The following is a 19,017-nucleotide window of genomic DNA, read 5'->3' on the forward strand; positions in this document are numbered from 1 at the left end:
TTATAAGTTTGCATCATAGTAATACATCAAATAATCATGCATGGATGAATCAATTAATAACGAAATAATTTACCTCAATATTGGGCCAGTAATTAAAAGTAGTCATAGCTTCGTGATTCTATTCAAATTTTACTTACCCTATGTTTATCGTAACTTAAGATCGTCAAAGCCAAAAACTCTCAATAACAATATAAATTATAAATTAAATATATCAAGGTACCATGCATATTGTGACTTATACTACACCTCCGTAAAACAAATAGTAGTAAAATATAAATCATGCATGCCGTGAATATTCAAAGAGAAGTCGAAGGTGTACCTATATCATTACTTAAACAAATTCAATGAGCATATATCCGATTGTTTTTATTTAACCTTACTATCAAACGGGTATATGAAATATAAAGTGGAACTATTTACCTGAAGCGTATCCGAATATTTTTTATCAAAGTCGTCTGCTCTCCCACCCGATCTTGGAACTCCACCGCCTTGATTTACATTGAAACATCACTTCTTTTCTATATTGTTTCCATCGACTAAAAACTCCAAAACAAAAAACTATTGTTAGTACGTATAACATTAACAATTATTATTGTAGAGTTTGACGGCTGGAATAGCAAACCCAAAAAATTTGTTTCTTTTCTTATTTTGTTATTGGCAGATCGATGGAAAAAAAAAAAATATATGCGTAACGGTTTAACCTATCAGCTTCTATTAATCAAAGTTGCTTGCATCTATAGGACCTCTAAACTCAGCCAACAATAACTCAATTTTGATGGAAGATTTTTAGTCGATAATGCAAAGTTAACTTTGAATTCCCCTTTACGCATTAGTAATTCACAAACAAATGTCTTGGTATGAAAAGAACTTTGACCACCGAAAACATAATTTATTAAAAACTTGAATTTTGTTACATAGTGATTCAAAACAGAGGGGATGCTTAAAAAAATTTTTTGTTCGACTGATTTTTTTTTTCGTTTTTAGGGTTTAGAGCGTGATAAAGTGTTGTAAAACTATAAAACAAGAACAATACATTAAAGAATAAAAGACAAGTGATATAGAAAAAATGTAGTTTTATATTATTAATCTCATCATTACATTTGTTTATATAGATATAAGATGGAGTCTTCTCCAATATATAAATATCTCTAACATAATACAAAGATATTGTTACATATATGGACATCCATCTAATATTTATTCATAATATTTTTTCATATATCATGTTTTACAGGCTCAAATCTATCCTTATATATAAGGTTGTGTGTTCTATTTGATTTCCATAAGAATAGTAGTGTCGATAACAATTTTTTCCTATAACGGCAAAACACATCGCAAACATCAATTTTTTTCCTGAAACCATCAATTATAGCCAATCCTATATCGTATGTTAATAATTATTTAACAGAATAAAATGCTTATTTCCTGAAAAATTATTACGTATAACTATATCTCGATATATGTCGATGTAACATGGGTCGGTACTCGAAATTTCGGCTCGTATACATCCGCTACGGCTTTTTTGGGCCACTAGAAGTTTATCAATTACTATTATATTTAACAATAAGTCAATGATATCTTTTATTGACATTTTCATTGTCAAAAAACAATAAATGTTTATATGAGCAACCACTTATGTTTTCCCATAAGCAAAAAGTCACACCTCATTTAAGACACAAATAACTTTTGATTTCCAAGTTGCACTACTACTTACACTATAATATTATATATCATTTTCCATGCATATCAAACCAAGTAAACCCCATTTGCTCTACTACATATCTCAATATATATATATACTATTCCATTTATATTTATATACACACACACTCCCACATAAATATGATATAATCTCTTCCACATTTCACCATGGTTGAGTTGACTCAGATTTATATGTTCATTATTATCATTGTGATCATTTTTATATCTCAACCGATCTTTGCCAAGGAACAAGAGTTATTGAAAGGCTTCACAGCCACCCCTGATTCATCAGTGAAGTCATTTCAGCCTTTACTGAGTGACTCACTTGGTAACTACTCGTTCGGCTTTGTCCGAGTTGATCAAACTCAGCTAGCTCTTGCAGTGATCCATGTTCAATCGCTAGAGCAAGTTTGGATCGCAGGAAAGAGTCCATTGGCTAAATGGTCATCCGATATTCGTTTGTTGTTTAATGGCAGTCTTGTGGTTTCGGATAAACGGGTAGGGGTATTATGGTCAAGTTATACCGATGGGGATCGAGTTTGGTTATCTAACACGTCTAATTTGTTGATAGAAAGTAGTGGAGACCAAAAACTAATGTTATGGCAAAGTTTTGACTTTCCCTATAATACCCTTATGGAGAATCAAAATTTCACTAGTACCATGACACTAGTTTCTTCGAATGGGATGTATTCGATGAAGCTTGGACCCGATTTTATTGGGTTCTATGCCAAATATGATGCAAATTCGAACTCGGATCAGGGTCATCTTTACTTTCAACATAATCCAATGGAAGCCAAAGCTCAAGTTATGAAAGGTCAGGGTCCTATCCGGGCAATGGTTAGTCCGGATGGATTTTTAGGTATGTATCAAAATGGGTCAACTCCTGTTGATGTATTGCCTTTTAGTAGTTTCCAACAACCTGGGAAAGGTAACCGTCGAGTTCGATTAGAACCCGATGGTAACCTGGTTGGGTATTATTGGGCGAGATCATCCTGGCTCGTAGATTTCAAGCTAATCTCGAACCAGTGTGATCTACCTAGCTCATGTGGACCTTATGGTCTATGCCAGCCTGGCAAAGGATGTTCTTGTTTAGATAACCGTACAGATTACGAATCTGGACAATGTGTCACGGGAGAGAATAAACTTTCTAATGACAACTTTTGTCAGACAAAATATGGCATTTTGAGACGAACCGGAGTCGAGCTACCAAACAAAGAGATAATGGCTTACACGATCATGAGTTCGTTAGAAAAATGTGAAAGTACATGTGAGCAAAAATGCACGTGTTGGGGTGCGGTGTATAGTAACACATCCGGATTTTGCTACATTATAGATTACCCCATACAATCAATAGTTGAGGTACTAGATGTGACCAAAATGGGTTATTTTAAGGTGAGGGCTGGTCATGGAAAAGACAATACGTTAGTGGGGTTATGGGTTGGATTAGGATTATTATGTGGGTTAGTTCTGTTATTATTGGGAGTTGGAGGGATGTATTTATACAAGAGGGAAAATAGAGGGGTGAAAGGGTATGTAGAGGAAGATGGGATGAATGGTGGGGTGGGTCCATATAAAAATTTGGGTACATCAAGTTTTAAGTCTATAGAGTTAAGTGAGAGGTGACGCATTCAATGACGTTTTTTTAATGTTTTGTATGTTAAACTTTGACTATGTTTGACTTTTATGTCGCTTTATGGGCCGAGATATGTTAATGGATTTTGATGGGACCCATCCATGCTGGTCAAGAAACGCGATACTAATTTTTCTGTAATTTTTATTTTGTATAACTTAAATAATTATAGGTTGTACCCGGCCATAACGTGACAGGACTTGCGATTTTTTTCTATGGATATGTAAATAAAACTATTTGTGTTGTAATTATTTTCTTATCTATAAATATCTTTCAAAATGTTAAATTTTGTTTTGGACATGTTCACACTAGTATATTGTGTATTGTCAGCTTTGATAGACATATCTATCATGTTTTTTACCATCATGAAATGTTTCTTTTTCCTGCAATCAACTAGTTATTTTTCTAATAACATATGAAAAAATGTGTGGAAAGTTTCGTTCATATTTTACATTCTGTGATTATCTTTTTTATTGCACATCTTGGTTAATGGTTTGTTTACAAATGTATACCTGTGTGGTCATCATTCCCATTTCACACATTTGCGTATATCATCAACAATTTAACATGTAGTTTTCTCCTACATTAAATCTTAAAGTACATACACTGTGAGAATAGATCTAGATGGTCGACATATCAAATTAATGGTTGTAGTTATTTCAAATTTTTTTTCCAATTAATTAATAGCCCAAAGGGCATACGATTATGTATAACAAGAGTTGGATTATCAAAATAGTAGAAAAATTAAGCACCTCTTAAATTAATTTGCAAAATGAGTAAGAGACTCATAAATTTTATAGTACGAGTACGAACCTCGTAGTTAAGTCTCGAGAAGACTCTAGAGTATGTGGATTTGTAAGTGTTAACTTTTTTATTGCTTTTTTTTACTTTTAACATCTAGCGTTATGCTAGCGTTTATTCTAATATCTTCTGCCGCTCTTGGGGGAAAAAAAAAAAAAAGCTTACCCATGACCACCAAAATTTTATTTTTTAGAAAAGCATGCATATATAAATTCATAAAAGACCATTGATAAAAAGGTCACGTATTTATACTAAACCGAATTACTGATCTTAACCAAACTCGCTAATGTTAGTAATGTATACTTGATTTGTCCAATCTTTAATTTAGAGTCTAAACTAGAAGTCTAGAAGTACATAAATTAATTGACTTCAAGAAATCTAGGTATGTAGTCGGTCACTCGGTTGTTGTAAATTATAATAGACAAATTACGAGCTGTTTAAGTCGTACAATTTGAATTCATCTTTTCAGTTAGTTATGACTTTTACGCCTTCAAAAGATTACTTATATATACAACTCGTATACGGATTATATATATACATAGTTTAATTTTATTAGTTGAAAATATAGATGAAAAATGATACACATGACTTTTGATAAACTTAAACACATGTTTTAAAATTTAGTTAGATATCTGAAATTCATTCATTTTCTCTCTCATTTTATGGTATCAAGTGATATTTGGCTTGGCAAGTATGGTCATGCACTTGTTTCTTTTCCTTTTTCCATCTAAAATTTTTTAAAAACGATCTCTCTATCTTCGGTTAAAAAAAATTATTTATATCATATCTACCTTGTCTACGATGAGATGAGTACAGTTGTTGTATTCAATCTCTGTCTTGCTATTAATATTTAAGCCGTTATGTATCAACACTAGATATTTAAATATATGTTTGATTTTAAACCAATTAAATTACTCACATTAATCATTTTTAAATATAAAATGATATGATGTCAAAGAAATTTAAGCTCCAACCACCTTCACGGGTCAACTAATATTTTATGAATATTGAAAGAATGATGAGTTGGAATTTGAAACCCTCTCCTGAATCCAAAAAATGGTGATCCACCTTGATTTACAAACCCAACTAAATGATGCAGCAGTTGCATAGTAGCTAGGTGAAATAAAATATCGTAAGTGAAATAAAAAGCTAGAAAATGACAGTATCATTGAAAACGATACAATTATGGAGATAATTTTATTTCACTTACGATATGTTATAACCAAATGGTTGGCCACGGGACACATTAACCAAATAATAAGCCATATATCTTGACGTTCGCTAAGAAAATACGAGTGTGATGACTCATGTAAAAATTTTCGATGAGAACTTGATATATCATATATGTTTAAAATCATGTATTCGAATTCATATATGACATATCATAACTTGTTATGTTTTTAGTAGAATTTACATGATATATCATGTAATGATAGTTGGTAATTAGTAGATTTTTTTTTTTTTATCATGTATACGAGTTCATATATATGACATATATCATAATCTTTGATCCACAAAACTAATTTAATCGTAGCTTATGAAGAAAAAAATTTAGTTCTTTAACGTACTTATATATTAGTTCAAAAAGTAATTAGTTCCTCAACTATTTCAAGTTCACACTAGCTCGAGTGTTCGTTATTCAAAAAAATTTTACAGCTTCAAATTTTCAAAATTAAACTTGGATGTTTGCCGAATATCAGGCTTCGATATGTATTACTCGTACTTAGAAAAATGCTAACTACAACATGGGCTCTCATAATTAATATGAATAAAAAAAAAAGTACTTTCTACATTAAAAACCCGGCCTAATCCTAAATTTTATAATAAAAATACAACTATTTTATGCATAACACGCTATTTTATTTAACGTATGTAACATCAACAACTTTTTTATTTAATAGTATATTTTTTTTAACAGCAGTGGTGATCGATTAGACTCAGTAACATTGTCTCTTCATTGTCCGGTAGAAATCGATTACGTCACCAGCACAGTCAATTCGAGGCATGACTAACGGTGAATGAAATCATAATCTTTTATGTTGTTATCACACAGCTAATACAAAGGGGTAAAATGGAATCACAGTGAATGCGCTGATCAAAAGCTTCCTAGATTTTCTGATGATTGATAGTCAAGTGTTAATCTTTTGTCAGTTTACAAGATGAAAGATATATGGCAATTTTAGCAGCGTGGCACCACAAACAAGCAATCACAATATCTGATTCATACCGTTTCAAGAATTCAAGTAACGATAACGTTTTTCAACCTTCATCCCATCAATCCAAAATGAAGTTTCAAGCCTATACAAAGTCAAACTCTCCACACAAATGCATTTTTTTTTACCAAACTCACATGGTCATTTCACAACATTGACTATTATTTCCCAATTACCTTCATTGAAGACCCTTTTAAGCATTCTAAATCTTTTCTTGTTAAAAACATTATCAAACTAAGGGTCCAAATCGGTTGAAATTTTTGCCTCAAATATTGAACTTATATGAGATCTTTCAAATATCGTCTATGAAATGGGGGGACTAAACTGGTCAATGAGTGGTATGTCGCAATCTTGATCAACTCTGGGCTTGTTCTAATTGGTGAGATTAAGGATGATCCATGCTTAAACAAATTGGTTTTAGGCTACCCTTCTGCAAAAAGCTCGTTACTTTCTCAAAACAAGAGAATGTGTTATGTAACGATCGATCAGTTTTCAACAAAGGCCAAGGTCTCAGACGACAAGGGGACATGACATGGTATAATGATCTCGTGCATGGCAGATGAAGACGAGTCTAAACTTTTGAGCATGTATATATATATATATATATATGTTGGTATTGACAACAAAAATGTGATTCAAGTGAAGACACTAGAGTGGAATTTTCGAGGGAATCAAATCCTATTTTTGGATGGAAAGTTGGTTTCAAAACAAAAATTGGAATCCCATTTGAGATCGAAGATTAATTGGGATTTACTTAATTGTTTAGACCAAGGAGTGGTTTGCATAGTACATTGTGAGAAGATTTTGCATGTAAATGAATAAAAATGTGTGACTTATACTTTATGCATACGAGAACATTAACTAGCAAAACAGTATACTTATATAAAATGATCACAACCATTTTAAAAGTTGTACGTTGGTGTACTGTAATAACAAAATTAATGTGGAAAAATGATTAACGTCTAGATACAACAAGTGATAAAATAAATTAATAAAACTTTCAAATTTGATATACAATACTCCAAATTTGATTGACTGGTAATGACCCAAGGCCCCAAGCCCACTCAGGAGTGTTGACATTGGCGATTTATATTACCTTTTTAAAACTTTGTTTTGCAAAAACATGTTCGTATTTATTTTTTCAAAATTGCATTTTTTCTCTGTATAAAACGTAAACAATCACTTTTATTGTCAAACATTTTTTGTTACTTTTTGTAATCCCAATGATTAAATAGTTTTTTTCAAAGGCAATTCTAAACTCCCCTCAAATTCTCAAAATGGGTTAAAAATACTTTGTTACAAAATATTCTCCCTTCCATTGTTATCCATAAATTCAAGTGTTATTCAAAGGTTAAAAATTAAAATGCTCGATTCATCTTCAAAGCAATACAAAGAAAAAATTAAAAACAAAATACAAACGTAAGACACAAACACACACACATATATATAGATAAACACACACACCATCAATCAATCAAAAATGTCAAACATAGATCTCCCTTTCCTCGGACTAATCGTCCTGATCCCACTAACCATCCTACTCATCATCCTCAAACTAATAACCCGACCCAACCCAATCAAAATCCCAATCAAATCCCGCCACGTGTTAATCATAGGCGGGTCAAGCGGCATCGGGCTAGCCTTAGCCCATCAATCCGTTCTCGAAGGTGCCCGGGTCACAATCTTGGCCCGAAATTTGTCCAAACTTGAAGAAGCCAAAGATTCAATCCGGTTATCAACAGGCATTGATGTGGGTATCGTGTCAGCTGATGTGTGTGATTTTGAAAGTGTGAAAAAAGTTTTTGAAAATGTTGGTGAGATTGATGTTTTGGTTTGTAATGAGGGTGTGTTTGTTGCTCAAGAGTTTGTTGAACAAGAAATTAGTGAAGTTAAACAAATGATTGATATTAATTTGGTTGGTAGTTTTAATCTTGTGAAAGCTGCTTTAATTGGTATGAAAAATAGGAAGGATAGAAGGCCGGTTTCGATTGCTTTTATGTCGTCCCAAGCCGGTCAGGTATCGTTTGTTTTTCGGTTAAATTTGAACATGTTTTTAGTATGTTTGTAACAAAATACTAGGTTTGCTTTGTAACTATGATAGTATAATGTGTAAAATATAAGAATATGGCCTAGCATTATTTGAAGTAAACCCATCAAGTATTGATCTTTATGGTGGAGAAGTTGAAGATATATGTGGATATGTGTATTTCAAAATTTAAGGAAAGGGAAAAAAAAGTATTGTGATTAAGTTGTTGGAATTGGAACATGTTTTTTAGTTAGCTGGAGATAATTACAAGGCATAAGGTTAGGTGTAATTATACATGGTATATAAACTTAGTTTTCCCCTATAAGTATATGTAAGTTGTCAACTCTACGACAACCCCCAAAATTGGCCCACGATAGCGTTAGACGTTAGGTTAGGTGTAATTATACATGGTGTATAAACATAGTATTCCCTATAAGTATATGTAAGTTGTCAACTCTACGACAACCCTCAGAATTGGCCCACGATAGACCGTCAGACGTTAGGTTAGGTTAGGTTTAATTATACATAGTATATAAACATACTTTTCCCCTTTAAGTATATGTATGGTGTCAACTTTACAACAGCCGCAATAATTGGCCCACGATAGACCGTCAGACGTTAGGTTAGGTTTAATTATACATAGTATATAACATACTTTTCCCCTTTAAGTATATGTATGTTATCAACTTTATGACAGCCGCAATAATTGGCCCACGATAGACCGTCCTGGCCCTGTCTCATTAAACATAGTGTTATGTGTTTTAACTTCTCTTATGTTGGTTGTAAGACTAGTCGGTGAGAGACTGTTAATGGGTTGGTTATCTGTCGATGGACTCCAGTGTTTCAACCCTAGATACATTTTAAATGACCCATTTTCTGGAACCGACTAGGCTACATACCAAAGGCAGAAGCTTATGAAAGTTGTTATAACTCAGTTTATTTTGTTAATAGTGAATTTTGGGCAAACTGGACCAAAATGTTTCCGGTATGTGTAATTGTGTATCATGCATCCGAACAGGATTTTGTCTGTATCAACTTAAAATTCCTAAAATGACGTGTTAGGATGACTAGATGGCTGATATCACTTTCATGTCACCAAAAGTCTTACAAAAGTTTTTTTTTTATTTTTAACTTTAAAGGGTGAATTTCATTAATATTCACAAATAATACAACTGTACAGATCAATAATAGGAACATGAAAAACATACATGAACACAAGATTCCTGACCAATTACAATCATCCAAAAAAACTCAATTCAAGTACAAAGTCTACACTGCAATTCAACCAGCAAGCTCCACGTTAGTGTTAAAATGGGACCAAGAAGCGTCATCTTTCACCGCTCTCTATTCCCATTCGCATACACTAACATAACAGCCTGCAAATTTTCAAACCATCCTCTCCTTTATTCAGCAGCAGCCACCAAGTTGTTATCCTTACATCTTAAATTCCATGTATTTTACATTCCATGTAATAGCTGATTAACCAACTATCATTTGAAAGAATCAACCAACTAAGTCTTTAGTTAGCAACCAAAGCATTATTCCTCCAACATAGGTACCATCTTTCAGCATCGCTCAGTACATTCCTTGTTTTCTTCACTTTTAATGCTAACAGCTTGTGTCTCACATTATCTTTTATTAGCCTGCATATAACATCCCCGTTCCTCTTTTTTTTTTTTTTTGAAGATTCTCAGGTTTCGTTCCTACCATATATAATACACAGATGCAGCCAGAACAAGTTTACTAACAACAATTTTGATATTATTTTGGCCCTCCTTAACTGCAATTTCATCAACCACTTCCTTAATACTTGATCCATTATCCATTAAATGTGTCATTCCCTTCACATCATCCCAGATTTTCATGGTATAAGAGCAATGAAAAAATAGATGTTCATGGCTGTCACCTTCGCCTTTACAGAAAGCACACTTGAGAACACCATCATGCTGCCATTTCTCCATTCTTTCTTGTGTCATCAATCTGCCTTGTACTGCCAACCATAAAATGAAAGCATGCCTAGGAATCATCTGATTAAACCATATAACATTCTTTCAATTAACAGTAGGATTATTATCCCTTAAATCCACCCAGGCTTGTTTTGTACTAAACTCCAAAAACTGATTTTCTTTATTCATCCATTGCACTTTATCTTCCCTGTTATTCTGCCAATTAGGAATATTAATATTCCTGAGACATGGAAATCTTTCTCTCCATTGAGTTGGCAGTTCCACCTTCCTTCAAAGTACATATCAGCCACTTTCATTTCATCCTCTAGTCTAGCATCATAGATTGTTCTCCTAGATATAAAATTAGAAAGTGGACCCTCATCACACCATTTATCATACCAAAGAGAAACTCATTCCATTACCAATCACATATCTAACATGATCTCTAATCATATCTCTAATTTCTAACATGGTTTTCCAACCCCAACTGTCATTATTATCTACTGCAACAACCCAAATACTTTTTCCTTTTAATTTGACTATATTTACCCATTTAGCCCATAAGGACTCCTTATTTTCCAAGATTTTCCAGAATTGCCTAACTAGCAAGACTTCATTCCATTTCTTCATATCCCTTAACCCTAATCCTCTTTGTTCTTTAGGCTTACACACATCCTTCCATGCCACTCTTGCTTTCCCCTTAGCAGAATCTCCAGAGTTCCAAAGAAAGCTTTTAAATAGCTTTTCAATGTCCTTTATCACAGATTTAGGAAGCATATACACTGAAGCCCAATAATTTTGCATTGAGGCCAGTACCGAAGCAATTAACCGAATCCTCCCAGCATATGATAAAGTTTTATTTCTCCAACACTCTATTTTGCTTCTAACCTTGTCAATCAATACCTTACAGTCAGCTATTCCTAGTTTCTTTGCTAATAATGGCACTCTTAGATATCTAACTGGTAGCTTACCACACTTGAAAGGTAATATTTGAATCATATTCTGCTTATCTCTTCCTGGTATACTTCCAAAGAAAATGATAATTTTCCTAAATTAGGAAGTAGACCAGATACTTTTGAGAACTCATCCAAAGACTTCTTAACCACTTTGGCAGATCCAACATTGCCTTTGCATACAACAAAAAGGTCATCAGCAAAGCACATATGAGATAGTTTGAGTTCCTTGCAACCAAAGTGATACTCATATTCACTGGATTCCTCAATGTTCTTGCACATAATGAGATTGAAAACTTCCATAACCAAGGTAAACAAATATGGAGATATAGGATCCCCCTGCCTTAATCCTCTTCCACCTTTAAAATATCCATGTATTTCCCCATTTAAACATATAGAAAACTTAGTAGATGTAACACAAGCCATAATCCAACCCACCATTTTCTTATCAAACCCAAAATTCTTCTAAATATTTTTCAGAAAACTCCAGCTCATAGTATCATATGCCTTTTGTATGTCTATTTGCATAGCACACCTTTTGGGACCACTTTTCCTATTATATCCCCTTAAAAGCTCTTGAGCAATTAAAATGTTATCTTGAATGTGTCTTCCAGTAATAAAGGCACTCTGATTAATATGAATTATCTTTACAAGACCCTCCTGAATTCTCTTAGTGAGAATTTTGCTTATGCACTTGTAAATCACATTGCAACAAGCAATAGATCTAAAGTCTAACACCTTAACCTTATTAGGAGTAGCTATCTTAGGAATTAAAGCAATAAGGGTAGCATTTATCTCACTAAGCAGCTTTCCTTTTCTGAAAAATTCCTTAACAACAAGACATACATCTCTTCCAATTATTACTATCTATGTCTAAGATGGCTTCTTTTATTTCAATATCAGTCACATCTCTGGTCATTCCTCTTGCATCCTCCTCATTCAGAACATTTTTGAAGATTCTCTCCATTAATGGGCTAATGGCTCCACATCATCAGTTTTCCTAAGAAACTTATTAAAATGATTCACAAACTGTGGTGCTACCTCATCTCCTTCATATCTATTACCATCTTCATCACAAATAGATTCCATTTTATTCTTATTTCTTCTGGCTTTCAGCATGCTATGAAAGTAAGAAGTATTCCTATCTTCTTCTTTAAGCCATTTCACCTTCACTTTTTGCTGTAACAACTTATTTTCCTCATTTGCAGCATTAACATATCCATTTGAAGAATTAATTGGTTGTTTTCTAAGATCAACATTATGAGGATCCTTGTCACAAGCTTTTGGTCCTTTCTTAACTTGTCCTTCAAAACTCTAGCATTCTCAAATACATTCCCCTTACTCCAACTAATTTTAATAAGAGGCTTTTTGAGTTTCTTTAGATTTTGCACTAACCTATATGTATAACAGCCATAAATATTATCATCCCACTCTTTTTTAACGTCATCCAGAAATTCATCTTTCTCTGTGATGAAATTTGAAAATCTGAAAGATCTTGTTTTCCTAAAAATCACATCTCTAATATTCAATACAGCAGGGCTATGGTAAAAATACCCCATGAGCCTTCTGAAATCTCCTTAAAAATTCTTCATTAACCATGATCCTCTCCAGCTTCTTTAAGATATTACACTGTTTTCTCTTTAAAGATTTAGTCCATGTAAAATAAAATCCATTACTCCCAATGTCATCAATCTCGAGCAAATTAACGGCATCCCTGAACTCATTCATTTCATTTGTGGCAGCAGAACCTCGAGATGAATGCTTCTCAATGCCAAGGGGAACATTAAAATCCCCCATCAAAATCCATGGACACTTATCAAGTTATCAACAAAAGCCTTTTGCTTACCAAGTTCCTTCCATAGTACTCTTCTCTCTACTCCATTATTACTTGCATATATAATACTGCAATACACTTTGAATTTGCTACTAACTACCTCAATACTACATAGCATTGCTTATTTGGTCATATCAATCACCATTATTTTCACCATATTAGGGTTCCATCTAAGCATTATTCTACAACATGTAGGACTATGCTGTCTGTTAGAACTCCATTCCCAATTATTAAAGATTTTATTACCAATTTTGTTCACTGCATTCACTTTCAAATGTGTTTCAAGCGCTGCACAAACCTGCAGCCTCTCATTCTTAATAAAATTAACCACTTTATTCTGTTTGAATTCAGGATTCATTCCTCTAATATTCCAGCTTGCAATTTTCAACTCCATTAAAATAATTTCTAACTAGCAATACTCAATTAAATAGTTGAGTATCACTACCTATTATTTCATCAGCAACCAAATTAATGGTTGTTTCAGTCTCATCAATAATAAAATCCTTTTCTTCACAGCTGACACCTTCCATGTGTCCATTCTCCCATCTATTCTTGAAGTAATTTATCATTTTCTTAGACCAGTTCTTAGTTACTTCTATAGATGGTTGTTGTTTCCTCAAAATATACTTGTCAACAATCAATTTTTCCCCATATTCCACTTCAGAACTATGCTCATCCATTCCATTATCCTCTTTCTAAAACTGCAAATTTATTAGTATTTTCTCCTTTATTCTTTTTCTTTTTACTACCCTCATCTCTATTCTGACCTTTCTCCTGACCTTTGCTTTTCCATACCTTCTGTTTAGGGGTCTTTCTATATGCATTCTTCATTCCTTGTTTCATTTGCTTATTTCTTCTACCCCTTACCCATTTAAAATCGTCATTCTACATCTCATTATCCTTAATAACAAACTCACTACCTTTCTCCTTAAGACTAACCTTTTCCTTACATGCCTCATTAAAATGCCCAAATACTTTGCAGTGACTACACATCATTGGTTTCCAGTTATACTCTACATCCACAATTTTAGTTCTTTTGGTATTCATCAAAACATCCTTATATACTATCTCAATTTTGTCTTGCAAACTCTTACTAGCATCAATTTCCACCATAACTCTAGCATACCCAAGCCTACCAGAACCATGATGATGCATAGCAGTAGTCATACTATCCATTTTCAAAGGTGTACCCAATCTACTAGCCAAAGTACTAATGCCTCTTACAGTCCATGCTTCTAATGACACATGCACTATCTTAATCCATATAGGAATCTTACTAGGTTCAGTTTTCTCGACATTGACTTCAGGATTCCATTCATGCACCACCAAAGATTTACCATTCACCATCCAAGGGCTTTGTTCAATCACAATATTCATCCTTTCCATATTCCTAAACTTGAAGTAACATATGTCATTATTATCTTTCATAATTTCTCCTAAACCAAATTTTCCCCACATCTTTCTCACATTATACCTTAATTCATTCAAAGACATCTTACAGCCCACAAAAAATCCACAAGCAGTAAATTGCCATTTCTTACTTCCTTCAAGCACTAATTCTTCCTCAAATAGTCAAATATAACAACCTCTTCTCCTAGATCATTCATACTCCTAGATCATTCATAGCAGTAGGTACAAGGAACAGATCTTTTCCTACTTCTTGGCTATTCTTATTCACAATCTTAGCATATGACATATCATCATTTCCAGTTTGTTCAATATTAACACTATTATCAGCAAAATTATTACCAATAGGAACAGAATTAGCACCTGTATTGCTCTCCATATTTGCACCTTGCATACCTCCTGTCTCCATTTCCTTCCCAGTTTCTTTTTTCCCTCATCACTTCTAAATTCTTCAATGGAACAGTTCAGGCTCCCACCATCATCATTCTGACCAAGATTAGAACCTTCACTTCCATTAAAAAACTCAGTATTCTTCTTCCCCTGCCTTTTGCTGACGTCAGCATCTCCATCATTACTATTCACATCATTTTCACCTTTATTCTGGCTTACCTTCTTATTATTTAGCACATAATCACCTAAATTCAGTGGAGTTTTGGTATTTCTAGAAGATGATCTTCTTTTCGTCATTTATAGAAAAAATCCCAAATTCTAGGGTTTTTATTATGTAAATTTTTTTTGAAAATTACTCCGATAGTGATGTGCGGACGGTAAAATAGAGTGGAAATATAAAAAGAATGAAGAAAAATGATGGTGATTTGAGGTGGAATTGAAGGATTTATCAATGGCAAAAGCGGTTACAAAAGTAACTAACTTTCACGCCAATTCGCCATCGAGAGAGAGAAATGATTGATTTTAAAATTAAAATTGAATTACTAATGCATGTTTGTTTCATGGATAAGATTACAAAAGTTGGAAAGATACCAATTACTTGATGAAAAGATCATTGGTGACATTAAATTGCGAGAACTTAAAAGTTCGTTTTGCAGAAAATATGAATTGGAAGTATGATACACTTAGCGGGCTTTACATGATATGTTGGGGAACATTCCAAGCCCTTACCCCTCGTATTTTTTTATAGCTCTCTTTCATAATCCTTTTAATGATCTGACATATGAACGCTTATATAGTTGTTAGATGGTATGCCTTTTGCTTTTGGTTAGTAAGCGATAAATTTTATGGTGTGTTTTTAATGCTTTGGTTAAATTTTATGTTTCTTGATTCACTTTTTCAATTGTAGGTGGGCATTTATGGTTATGCAGCATATTCGGCTAGTAAGTTTGGCCCAAGGGGTTTGGCAGAAGCACTGCAACAAGAAGTTATTGCTGACGACATTCACGTGTCACTTATATTCCCCCCAGACACAGATACACCTGGGCTCGCAGAAGGTTCAACCTCCCTCTTCTCTCTTTAAATTTTCTGGCATGTGATGTCATTAGCCATGCAAGTATGCAACTTATACTATATGCAATTGCCTTTATGTGTTCAGTGTTCTTTTTTCTGTCATTAACAAAGTTTAGTTCTGTTCTCAGTATGCTTAGTAGTTAACATGAAGGAAAATCTATAAAGGTTTACAATAAATGACTTCTAATATGCGGAGTTTGTATAGAGATAATAAACACATAATAGATGTCCAAATAATAAGTCCATGTCAAAGGGTTGGTCTTTAAAGTTATTAAGCATTTAGCTAGGCAGTCTTTCACTTTCTACTTGCTAAACATTTTGGAGTTCATGGGCTCACAATGCAAAATTGCAAGTTGCTCTGTTCTAATCTTGTAAGCTTAGCAATATATCTGATATATTTATCTTCCATAACCTTTATTGGTTCATTTGAATATACGTGGATAAAATACGTTGGTGTTCAAACATAACCTTTGACGCTATGCTAGGAGTTTAAGTTTGGCCAGTTCTAGTCTTCTTCAGCTAATACAGTAATGTTTTTACCTTGAAGAAACTCTGCTTTATGACGGTGTTTCAGGTCGGGTGTGTCATGGTTTTGATATTTAGTAGGCCTTAAGTTTTAAGATGTCTTTTATGTCCCAAGAGTTTAGACTTAGAGCTTTAGCACCATTATAACTTTCTGATTTTGTTCTTATTTGAGGCTGTAGATGTTTTTGATATTTTGTAGGGAAGTTAATTAACATCTTGCGGGATATAACATTTCTGTGATACGAATTTGATTGGCTGAGATGTGTAGTGGCAATCTGATCACAAGCTTCCTCTGTCTGCCTTTTCTCACTTCATTTTGATAAGCATTTGTCTGTTACAGAGAACAAAAGAAAGCCACGATTGACAAGCATCATAGCAGCATCCTCTGGTGCAATGAAAGCTGATGAGGTTGCAAAGAAAGTATTGAATGGTATCAAATCTGGATCTTTTTTTGTCCCCTGCAACTTCGAAGGATTCTTGTTGTCCATAGCAACAGCTGGTCTCTCTCCTCAGAGATCATATCTCATGGCGTTTGTTGAGGTTATTTCTGCCGGTCTCATGCGTATTGCAGGATTGTGTTTTCAGTGGACCTGGTACGGAAGCATTGAAAAGTTTCATGCACAACCGAAATAGTAAGTGTTTAGTGAAATATTGATCCAAAATCGTTCTTGGCTCTAGTATGATAATCAATATATTTCCAAATTTAGAATAGCCAAACCCACAAATCATTAGCATTAAGATCAAATGAGGAAGATTGATTGACTGAAATTACATGGACCAAGTTCGAACTCAATAAGGAGTAGAAAGATTGTCCTTTCTCAGATAGTATCAGCCAGCAGGAATACCTTCCACACTTAAAAATGACACAAGTAGATGCGGCTAGACGGGAGGGTTTGGATAATAGGTTAATTTTGGTATGTCCCGAATTGGTACAAGCGAAGATGGGCCATTGATCATAGTTGCAAAAAGATTACTTAATCTCATCAGGTTAAAAAGAAGGTATGAAATTAAAGTACATATAAAATGGGACGCTTAACCTATATATGTATTTTTTTCTCCTGTTTCAGTGACAATAGTGTTCCCCTTTTTTGTGACCCATTAACACTCTGCATCCAATTCTAAACGTCTTGAATGATGATGTGTTAACTATGATTTAAAAAACAGTTATCAAATTATGAATTATAGATATCTGATTAAAATGATATAGAGATTGTACGTGTTAGCTATTTTTAATATTCAACCTGTTTGAGATAATTTGCATTGTTAATCATCCCTCCTAGATGTATGTTTTAAACATTTGAACAGGTCTACTTATGCTTTATTTTTTTCATGATGAAATATTTTGGACAAAGCACTCTTGTTACTTGTATGGAATAATAATACGCACATACATACTTTACGAGTTTATGAGCGTTCCAGTTTCAACAAACATTTTGATTTGATATTGCAGATCATCCAATCTTCGGAGCTGGGATGCCTATATGCTGCAATACGTAAGGATCCTAGTTATGGACTGAATTTGAGGCCAAACTAGCAGCATCTGCGTGTATTGCACTTCACAGAATTCTTTTCCATTTGCTCCTTATTGTCTTAAAAAGTTTTGGAAAATACTCTTACGAAGAACCGGTGGGTGATGGATCGTTCTACAAAAGTGGGATTATTGCCGTGTTCTTTGTTTCACACTTGTTCATTTCATAGTTTTGACTAATGAACAAACATTTGGTCTGATCAAGCATCCTTTAGTTTATTGATGTGAAGTAGTAGATTGAGATTATAATGGACCACAGTTTATGTTTAATCCATGTAACCTCTGTAGCACAACTGGTGTGCAAATAGTATTATTTATGAAGGCCCTTGATTATTGGAAAGTTAGCACAAAACACCTCTCCATGAACCCGCACCATGCTTAACCAAGAAATAAGTAACAACCCAAACCATGAAAAGTTTGGAGAAAGTCCTAAAAAATGTCCAATATCAAACCATTGATGAATAAACTTACACCCTTTATAAGTACTATAACTCCAATTTGATCTATCCAAACTGATGGGTTGGGCAATGGGTCAAAACAATAAGCTTTTAGGGTGAGTAGATCTGACCCGAGATGCTTTCAGTCACATTACCATGTATTTATATAATCAAGCAGTGAGTAGAATATGGTTACAAAAACTAGATTATTTCAATAACAATGACTATTTCTTATAAAATGATTTAAGATGGTTTATGCATTAAAGATGCATTTCAATAATAAGCCTTCAACTTGTTTGCCCTGATCAACCCATTTCTTAGTTTGTTTCGGTTTTTTTTTTTTTTATTTAATTTTTTTGCCATTGATACATCGTACCCATAAGCTGTATTTTAGTGTTTATTTTCTATTCATTCTTTGGATCCAATGGCTTTGAGTTACTGCCTCATAACACTAATAGACAGTGGTTTTGAAAGTTAGGTTTTCTTTAGGTAGGTTATGATGTTTATGCATTCAGTTATTCACATAACACTAATAGCCAGTGGTTTTTAAAGTTA

At 33.6% G+C, this 19,017-nt stretch overlaps 2 protein-coding genes across 2 annotated transcripts; both read left to right on the forward strand.

The window, feature by feature from the left end:
- Positions 1 to 1,869: 1,869 nt before the first annotated feature.
- On the forward strand, positions 1,870 to 3,324 carry LOC122583678 (PAN domain-containing protein At5g03700). The gene has a single exon (XM_043756058.1). It carries the CDS (start codon positions 1,870 to 1,872, stop codon positions 3,322 to 3,324), a length of 1,455 nt encoding a protein of 484 aa, XP_043611993.1.
- A 4,472-nt stretch (positions 3,325 to 7,796) lies between these two features.
- Positions 7,797 to 18,377, forward strand: LOC122581094 (3-dehydrosphinganine reductase TSC10A-like). Its single transcript, XM_043753243.1, has 4 exons — positions 7,797 to 8,362; positions 15,809 to 15,956; positions 16,838 to 17,129; positions 17,948 to 18,377. Coding segments are annotated over exons 1-4 (978 nt in total). The 5' UTR covers positions 7,797 to 7,825; the 3' UTR covers positions 17,949 to 18,377.
- Positions 18,378 to 19,017: the final 640 nt, after the last annotated feature.

The sequence above is a fragment of the Erigeron canadensis genome, chromosome 9, assembly GCF_010389155.1.
Source record: "Erigeron canadensis isolate Cc75 chromosome 9, C_canadensis_v1, whole genome shotgun sequence".
Lineage (NCBI taxonomy): Eukaryota > Viridiplantae > Streptophyta > Magnoliopsida > Asterales > Asteraceae > Erigeron > Erigeron canadensis.

Excerpts from the sequence above, each read along its gene's own strand:
- LOC122583678 (XM_043756058.1), top strand. The coding sequence starts at position 1,870 with ATGGTTGAGTTGACTCAGATTTATATGTTCATTATTATCATTGTGATC.
- LOC122581094 (XM_043753243.1), top strand. The coding sequence starts at position 7,826 with ATGTCAAACATAGATCTCCCTTTCCTCGGACTAATCGTCCTGATCCCA. Across the intron at positions 8,363-15,808 it reads TGTCGTCCCAAGCCGGTCAG|GTGGGCATTTATGGTTATGC; the intron begins GTATCGTTTGTT and ends TTTCAATTGTAG. Across the intron at positions 15,957-16,837 it reads TACACCTGGGCTCGCAGAAG|AGAACAAAAGAAAGCCACGA; the intron begins GTTCAACCTCCC and ends TGTCTGTTACAG.